Raw genomic sequence first — 9,889 nt, forward strand, 5'->3', positions numbered from 1 at the left:
GCAATAAATAAAAAAAGATAGAGCTTGTGGAAGGGCTAAGCAAAACTAAGCTTTGTCTAAACACTAAAAAGCATAAACCTTAAGAAAGGCATCTCACCCAAAAGTTGTGTATCCTTCCCCTGATGATAAGGCTCAAGATGAATTGCACAAATGACCTACCCTCAATGAGGTAATGAAACATAATCTAGTTAATACAAGGAAAAGCAAGTTATAGTACCATACACAAATATTGTTTTAAGAAAACTTACAAAATGATGAACTCAAGGCACGGGTTGATCATTTCGAGCATAGTAAGGGTGAACCTGACTTGTGCTTGTTGAGGTGTCATCCTGTTGTCGCTCCATCATCTTGGTTAACTTTTGCTCCATGAAGTTGATTTTATCCTCCAACATTGTACACTTTTGATTTGCTTGAGCAGCTATTTGAGTTGCTTGATCGGTTCTTTCATTTGCTTGCATCACTTGTTGATGAAGTTGTTCATTATGAGAAAAGTAATCACTGGAAGGAGCAAGTATTGAAGGTTGGGTTAGGGAAGACACTCCTTGGCGAACGTTGGAAGCCAAAGTCTACAGTGCCATAACATCGACCTCTACTCTTGCCTCCAGCAACATCCTTCTAGCATTGAAGTTTTGTTGTTGGATTGATCGGTTGGCAGATGGAAGTTGATCCTTCAAAGTTGTCTAATTGGAGGGCTTTCAATCGCTCATGGTAGGTTTCCTAATTCATTGTGAAAATTGTAAGTGAGGCAATACTAAGTTAGGAATATAAATCATGTATACAAAAGTAGAACATTAACTTACGTAAGTCTGTTTGGCACGACTATCTACCCAAAGTCCATCTTTCTTAGTGTGTGGCCATGAATAATTCATCGGGTTCAACTGGCCGACCAAATTTTCGTTCCTGAAATAAATGGAAAAGTTATCAACATTAGATATTATCTACTAAATTTAAGCTTATGCAACAAAATATAGATACTTACTAGGCCCAATGCAATGTCGAGGTGTGATTTACAACTAGTAGAATGCAATGCCCCACCTCGAGTTGATGATCTATTCAATTTATTTTGGATTGATTGTTCTTTGAACTTTTTCGAATCCCAATAGTCCAATAGACCAATCCATGCTTGTTCACTAATCCAGTTAGGTCTAGTTGCTTTCATCCTAGCTTTACCAAGCATATCAGAGAGGCGTTTTCTCACCTTTGACTCATACACTTTTCTAATTTGCCACTCATCATGAGGGGCCCAAGTCACTCGAGTCTGTAAAAAGAACAAAAAATTTAAATAAAAGTTAATGAATATAATAAATGCTTAAATGGAAATGAATATAATAAATGCTTAAATGCTATGTTAAGATCACCTTAAATTCAGTCCACCATTTAAGTTGGACTTCCTCTGGTGTTTCGTCATAGTGATAATAAGGACCCCTAAATTATGACCTAATTGCATGTCCAATTGCCTTAGTAACACAATGATTAGGTGTCCATCTACAAAACATGCAAACTTAAATGTTAAACATGAAGTATAGCAAACAATTCACAATAAAGTTCAATGCGATAATAAACTTACCCTTCCTGGTTGAATGATCCTCCCATTACCATCATGTTCTTCATCAGGGATATCATGGTGTGTCGTGGGTTGTACTGGCGTATTAGGGGAGGGTTGCACTGATGCCTGAGTAGGCTGAAATGATGTATGAGTAGGTTGCATTGATGCTTGAGTGGGTTGAACTGATGTAAGAGTGGGTTGCACTAGAATTTGAGGAGTCACATGAACGGATGGAGCACTAGAGAAGTGAACTAATGAGGGAGTAGATGTGGACTGTAATGGAGGACCCCAAGTGGGAAAGAGTGTCGGAGTAGACAAATATTGGACTTGCTCTTCCTCCTCTCACTAATTATATGAATCTATGTGTTTAAACATGAACCATAATAAGTGTTTTAAAGGCTGTAAATTAACATCATCACATTCCACAACTTGTGATTAAATAATGAAGTTGTATAGTTTGATATAGACTTTATATTTCTTTTTCATTTTTGTTCTTATTTTACTGAACTATGTGGTCCAATCCTTTCGTTTTACCCACTTAAAGGACCATCCTGCTAAAATCCAACCTCACAAAGCTAAGATATTCACAGTCCTCCTAGTCAAGAGAGATTTGTCGAAGAGCAGCATTTCCTCTATCAATGACCTACAAGGAACTTAACATCAAAATCATTCGAGAACTTAGCATCCTCTTAAATCAACCCTTTAAATCAAACAACGTAAGAAGAAAAAAATTGGTAAACAAAACTACATCAAGTGCTCAATAACACAAAAGTGAGCGTGCATCACCACATTAACAAACACAATCCACGAAAATAAGAACTTCAAAAACACAAAAAATCATTGAGAAGGAAATAAAGTGTTAGGGTTAGACTTTCAAACCACTGTAAATCAAGAACCTAGGGTTACACAAAGATTAAGTTCACGGTCGTCAAAGAAGAAGAAGGAGTGGAGGAAGAAATGTGAAACTCACTCGTCACACGTTCACGGTCAAAGAAGAAGAAGGAGTGGAAGAAGAAATGTTCAAGCTGCTCACATTCGAGTTCTATATGCTCAACAGTTTTCAACAACTAGAAGTTTTCAAATAAATTAATTATTTAAGTATGCTGATATTCATAATTTTATTATTTTTAATTTTAAAATCATAACGTAGGCTAAACTTGTAAGTAACGTGGGCTAAACCTTCAAAAATTTAAAATTTTATTATTATAACCTTATTTTTTTTATTTTTTTATGTTTGTGTCCATTTGCGTGAGTGTGGTTGACGAAAAACGCATCCACACTTGCCCACGCAAATATGTGGAAGTTAATTATCTGTTTTCTTGTGCATAATTCTATAAATAATAAAATAGAATAAAAGTTTCTCCAGACTCTCCACCAATATGGGTCTGAATAAACATACTAAATTCTTGTAGATCTAGAGTTTGAATTCAAAATTATGTGATTTTAGCCTATAACATCAGTTTAATATTTCGTTGGTATTTTTATATAAAGAATAATAGAATGCATATGTTATTATTTAAAAGAAAATTTTGAACATCTACTGAGTTAAATTATTAACATTGCTTTGTTGTTGTTTCAGATTTTATTATTATTATTAGGTATAATTTTAATATATCGATTACGACCATTATTATTTTTTAAAGTCACTTTATTTCTACCTACTTTTAACGTACCTGTAAGTTTGTAGGAGCATGAAGAGGAAACTAAAGGAGCTCCATGTTGCTTTGTTGGGGAAGAGTAAAGTTGAGTTGAGTCTAGTGGGAATAGCAGAGGTAGATTTTGTCCATACATACACTATGCACTAAAAACACAAATAACTCAACCAACAAACTAATTTACAGCATGTAAAGATAAGAAAAAGAAAAAGAAAAGAATTTTTTAAGAAAAAGTAAGAGATGGATACAAGAAAAAGAAAAGGAGAGAAGAATGAGTCCCCCCACATCTATAGAAATCAGAAACTGGCCATAAAAAAAACAGAATCAGCATTTAAATGTAATATCTAAAATTAAAATATTATCAGAAACTAAAAATATATAGGTCATTTATTTAGTTAATACAATTTTATTTTTAATTCAGTTAAAATATTTTTAAAAATTATTAATATTCAACCAACACAAACATCTTTTTCAAAATAAAAAAGCAATGAAAAACAATTGGCGAGAAATAAAAAAAGATCCAATTATTGCGGAAGCATTAATGTCTGTCCCACTGATAGAATTATTGTCCTCTGAAGCAAAAATAAATAGTCTGAAATAAACTACTGCAAACCAACATGGACAGTGCATACATTATAATATGCAGCTTCTTTATTTTAATGTCGCGGTCCAAAGAAATGTTACAAAATCAACTATTTTATGCAGCTTGTTTGTTTTAATATCACAGTGGGGAGGGATAACGATACCCACGTGTATATCTTTGTATAAAAATGCCATATTACAGTGAGAACATTGCAGAGGTCCAAGTCATAGACAATAAAGAATGCTGAGAAAAGCACAGAACAAGGTCTCTCTATGAATAAACAAACGAAAGAAGTAGTAGTAGGTGTGTTTTCCTGTTTATCAATATCAATTACAGGAGGGGAGATAAGGGGAACATAAATCATTAATCACTTCACCTCAATATCTATAGCCATTTGAGCGGGTAGGTTCAAACTCCCATTTCAGAAACTTTACTGCATCTGATTAAACACCAAGTTGATTGAACACAAGTTAATTTCAACTCACAGCCTACAAAATTACAAATTTAACCAGGACTACTACCACGAAGTTCAAAAACAGAAAATCCTATGACATAATGAAATGCAAATCCACAAAATCTGGTGCTGAACAATGAAAGGAAAGCAGGTTCCATTTGTAGTTTGTGCGCTGTCCATGACTCAAAGCATGCAATCAGTTCTTGCAGGAAGCCTTCTGAAGAAATTCAGAGGCACTGAAGGAAGCTTGTGGCGGAACCTGGGGTGTCTCAATACATAGATTCCAGAGAGAAGTGCCACAACCTGGAATGGAGTGACATAGAGTACAATGGCAGCAACAAGACAGAAAATCACAAAGAGGGCAGTTGCTCTTGGATCCCTCCAGCTGAGCAAAGACTGCAGTCTCTCCCCTTGAGTGGCCAAATCACCAACCACTGTCTGTATCCTCCCAGCAATGCTTCTAAGCCGGTCGTATCTCATCCTGACGATGTCCGAATGTCTGGTGGTTGGGAATGTGTCAAACTCTTCATCAAGTTCATCAGGGTGTGCAGAATCTGCATGGGAGAGACGAGTGTCCATGTGAGGAGGGTGTCTTGGCCTCCATCTATAGTACCAAACTCCAATCAAGAAGAGGTAAAGGAATATTGTAGGTAAGATAAGCTCAGGGTACATGACCAATATTATGAACAGGATATGGATCAGAACTGTTGTGATTGGATTTTTCCAATTACAGATTTGGTCAAACCATTTTCCTACAGCAATTAGTCCACTCAAAACTCCCATGATCCTGAAAAAGTTGGCCTTGCTTCTTCTCATGCTCCACATGTGGGAACCCACATCCAGCATATATTCCACAATCTCCTTTCTCAAGGGTGGCTCGGCACGACTCAGTCTCATTGAAACAATCTGAGTAGCTTGATGCCTCAAATTGTCAAGCTGGCTAACAGTTAGTGGGTGAATATAATGCATCTTAGGCAACAAAGGCAGTGAATACATGTGCATCATATTAAGCAAAGAAGAACAAGTAAACCTTACAGCCAAGTGGATTTCACCCATTTTCTTCACCCCATTTGGATGAAGAACTAGAAGAGGATAGGAATGTGTATAGACACGGTCGGTCTCAAGGGTAGAAAGACGGATTCTTACCTTCCCAATTTTGGAATCTTTTGCCCCTCCAGGCTTATCACCACCATGCAAATGACAGTTATCAAAGACACCAATTGTAATGACAGTGCAAGGATCAAAAACCTCCCAAGTATATTGCTCATTCCACCGGGGCGCAAAGCTATCAATTATTGTCCTTGTCCGCACCCACTTCTGCCCATATTTTGCTACACAATAGGCATCTGTTGTTCCCTTACCATCTTTTGTTTTCATTGGCATCAAACCCTGAGCATTCAATATCCCCAATTCAAGAACTCCAATACTGGACTTCCACAGCTGTTTCGCTGTTGGGCGAAGATCACTGCTGTAGTGAGTTGATTCATCCAAAACATGATAACCACCTTCCAAACAGATCCTCATATGAATCTTGCTTGAAAACTTGATTTCCTTCTTCTTTTCTCCTTCCATAATAACAACGTGTTTTTCAATATTATACCACTTAGTATTCACAGGTTTGTGATCCAGTCTCCGGTCCACCATTTGTAAAGGAATTGCACACCTCCCAAGTGATTCCTCTTTGTTAGAGGCAACTCTGTCTTCCACACTCAAAATCAGAGGCTCCTCGAATGGTTCAGCAGCCACAAACATCATATCTTCATTCCACATTGGATTGATAGTTCTGCTTTGAGAGATTCTAGTCCTCAAGGTCTGATTTCCCAGAGTAGCCTTCACAAAAACTTCAGGGTATCTACCCTTGTCACTCGGCTGCAAGTCTTGAGCCTCTATCACATTAACCCTCAAATACCAAAGCTTAGGAGACAGATACACCTTTGATCTAATGTTGGCAAGAGCATCAGTCCCACTAACCGTTGCAGCATCCGAGTGCCATGCTTCGGGAAATGCTTCATCAGCTTGTGTACCCATCCAAACAGCCAGCATTAGCTCCCCCTTCGCCTTATCACCCTTCCTATCCTCCAATCTATACCACTGCGGGGCAAGAGGACTATCCGGTGGAACACGCTTTGGGACCTCGTTGAGGTCGAACAAGACCCGACCGATGAAATCATCTCTCACAACATCCTTATCCTTCACAGTGACCTCCAGAATGGATGCCTGAATACGGTCTTTAGAGAAAGCAAAAACCTGGTTCCATTCAGGATTACTCTTCTTCTCGAAGTGCCGAGTGGTGCCTTTGTAGTTCCCCAACTTCACTTCAGTATAAGGGTCACAACTGCCAGTGACATCCTTTGCAGGCAAGTCCTTAGCCTTCACAACCCTCACATAGAGGTACTGCATTTGCTCAACAAGGTCATAAGTGCTAGTAAGTTTATCACCAGAGACTTTTCCCCCACCAAGGTGGGGCTTGGTCTCCTTCAAAAGAAAATCTTCAGGTGGAGGCCTCTGCATCTTCTGGCTTCAAAGAACCAAAATACCCTTTTTCCAAATAATAAGGGAAGCTGTGGCACAACTATTTCAAATCTTCAATGTTCCACACTTCCACTCGTAGGAACAGTTGTGCTTTAAAAGAAATAAAAGCACAACGGTTCCGAGGAGCCTAAAAAACATAAACACGGTCAAATAGCCGTTACAAGCTAGCAAATCGAGTCACCTAAATATTTGGAAAACTTTAAAACACACAAACCACACAGTTTAAGAAAACTCAAAGATAATAATAATTAATGCATAAATAAACTGAGTTGCAAGCATAGATCTATGATAACACCAAGAGTGTGTAAGCTTAAGATTGTATAGATCCGATTGTCTTCAACAAAAGCACAAAATCACGACACAAAAAAAAAAACAGTATTTTTTTAATCCATAAAAAAAGGACACGAAAACAATCTGAACCTAGAATATCCCAGGTAGCTGCCGACAGAATGTACCATGAAATGAAGGATTTCCACTTCAAAGTTTCACACTTTCTGCATTCTAAGACACTCCTTCAACTACTTAATTTCCGCAAACAAACATCACCATCGGATTACTTTACTTCTCTAGTTTCAGTACTTTCTACACCACCCAACTCACCCACAGAAATTTTAACCAAAAAGAAAGAAAAAAAAAACACCTACACGGCTTATCGTACGCAGGTTTGTGCTCTTCCCATTCTAACAGATTTTCCCAGAACTTTTTTTACCAAAAACATTTTTTTACCGAATGGGTGCTTCAAATTCAGCAAAAGGAAAAAACCTTGAAAATTTTCAGTAGCACCCAACTCATGAAGTAGAAAAAGAGAGAGAAATAAAGGAGGGGCTTTCTTTTAGGCTTAAGAAGTACAATGCTGAGATGTTGTTACCTTGGAGAAAATGGGTTTCTTCTGAAATGAGGATGGTTTTTTTGGGGTTTCTTTTTGCTGATAAAGCATAAACAATGGAGGTGGAGTTTGTGAGATGGAAGAGATAAGAGTGAGGTATGAGGGAGAAGAGGAAAAGAGAAGAGAGGGTGTATGCTTTTTGGTTTTTGGTTTTTGGTTTTGCCTTTGTTGGTGGTGTGGGGCTAGGATCTAATGAATCTATGCAAAATATACAGAGAAGTTGCCCTCTTTGCTTTTTGCACAGTGCTGGCTGGACCTCTGTTGCTGTACAGGGTGGTGGAGTGGCGGTGGACCCGCCTCAAGCGTGTCAACAAGTTCGGTCAGTAATCACACGTGTGTCACATTCGTTTCCCAAGTAACTCCATCACAATTCACAGCATATTTCTTTATTTTTTATGCTATACTCTTCATTTTAAAAAAAATGTCATATTTCTTGAAAAATAATCCACGGACATAATTTAGATAATAATGTTTACAAATTTTTTAATATTCTTTATTCCTTTTAATGTAACAATTATATAAAATAATTTTTTTTTATTTTTAAATATAAAAAATAATAAACTATTATTTTAAAATAGGAAAAGTAACACTTAAATATGCAAATTTGAATTTTTTATTATTATTTCAATCAACATAGCGGTTAGGATTGTTAAGCTAATCAAAATCGGCATGAATTCGAGTAGGGTTAACTTGAAAAAAAAATATAAGTGTAATTTTTTTATCCAATTATATAAATTAATATATTTATATTGCTTTATTATATTTATAATGTCATTTTTAAGTTTAATTAATATTTAGTGAAGCGAGTTTTTTTTATTTAAATAGGTCAGTCAAATTAATTCATTTTGATTGTACTATAATAATATAAAATAAGTTTGAAAAACAAAATATATTTAAAAGAATCAAACACTTAATCTACCAAGTTGTGACAGATCGAGTTTATGATTCACAAAAAAAAAAAAAAACAAAGTTGAATTTACTCCTTTTTACTTTCAACAATAAATTAATATGTGACCCAAGAATTAACACTTTTTAAGAATATTTAGGTTGCAAGATTGATTGAGTATTAATTTATTTCTTGTGGTCTAAATATCCTACATAATTTTAAGATCTTATATATATTTTTATATGATGCAAGGGTCTTATAAAGACATCATGTGATATACACTTTCAACATAAAAACATTTATTATTATGGACTACTTCTATGAAGCAAAAGTTATTTTTTATGTAAAAAATAAATCGTTTATCTCTATAACTCAAAATATTATTATCTTAGATCTAGGGTGTTAAATTTACCATCATACTAGAGGAGTTCAGTGTAGTAGTTTTATAAAACTTAGATCTTACACTTATGATAATGGGTACCTTCAAGATGAGAGTCACCATCAGTATTTCTATTTTTCTATATATATAAAAATGTTAAAATACACTTTAACACATTTTTCTGAATTAAAATTCATTAAAAAATATAAAATCATGAGAAAAATTGCTAAATAAGAGATTTTTCTTATATATTTCAATTAATAAAAGATATGCCAAAAAAGTATCATAAAATATAATAGAGAATAGAGGTTGAATAAATAAAAAAATAGGAAGAGAGTTTGAAAAGTAATAAACAATTTTTAAAACAGTTAATATGTTGAAAGGATCAAAAGAAGTTACAATTTACAAAATAATATTTTAATTAATAAAAAACTGATCATTTAATTTTATCTATGCGGTTATTTTTCATTATAAACACTTGTTTATCTATTTTTATTTTATTTATAATTAAATAGTAACGACTCATTTGATACATAAAATTATTTATTATTATATTTTTTAATTAAATAACACTTGTTCTACAAGGAAAAACTAATTAATATAAAGTGGTATTTGTGTGAAACTCCTGGAAGCTTACATAAGTTACATGAGTTACATAGACTTCTCTTTTTTAATATAGAAACCTAATTCATAATAATTTGATCTCATAACTTCCCTGTTTCATAATAAAGTTTATCTTTTTACTACTGGTTCCTCTTCTAGATGTGTTTAGAGTTCTCTTTAGGAAAAGAAAAAGAAAACGTAACCCTAATATTCGTTATTGTAAAATAAAATTAGGGATAACAATGCAATTGGTCATCTAAGTCCGTTTTATGTTTTACCCACTCTATACTCTATGTAAACCCAATCAATATAAGAAATATATCTTCTAAAAATTAATATAAAACAAAATTTAAAAATTTCTTTTG

The 9,889-nt window shown here is 34.7% G+C and overlaps 1 protein-coding gene and 1 pseudogene across 1 annotated transcript; both read right to left on the reverse strand.

Moving 5' to 3' along the window:
- Nucleotides 1-260: 260 nt before the first annotated feature.
- Nucleotides 261-1,593, reverse strand: LOC150029645 (uncharacterized; annotated as a pseudogene).
- A 2,536-nt stretch (nt 1,594-4,129) lies between these two features.
- LOC137814117 (FT-interacting protein 3) lies at nt 4,130-7,987 on the reverse strand. The gene is made up of 2 exons (XM_068616687.2): nt 7,639-7,987; nt 4,130-6,897 (listed from the first exon to the last, which is right to left on the reverse strand). The coding sequence occupies exon 2, from the start codon at nt 6,747-6,749 to the stop codon at nt 4,422-4,424; it is 2,328 nt and encodes a 775-aa protein (XP_068472788.1). The 5' UTR covers nt 6,750-6,897; nt 7,639-7,987; the 3' UTR covers nt 4,130-4,421.
- Between the last annotated feature and the right edge of the window lie 1,902 nt (nt 7,988-9,889).

Source organism: Phaseolus vulgaris, chromosome 1 (genome assembly GCF_051622355.1).
Source record: "Phaseolus vulgaris cultivar YP4 chromosome 1, ASM5162235v1, whole genome shotgun sequence".
NCBI lineage: Eukaryota > Viridiplantae > Streptophyta > Magnoliopsida > Fabales > Fabaceae > Phaseolus > Phaseolus vulgaris.

Coding starts and splice junctions, on each gene's coding strand:
- LOC137814117 (XM_068616687.2), bottom strand. CDS start 6,749: ATGCAGAGGCCTCCACCTGAAGATTTTCTTTTGAAGGAGACCAAGCCC.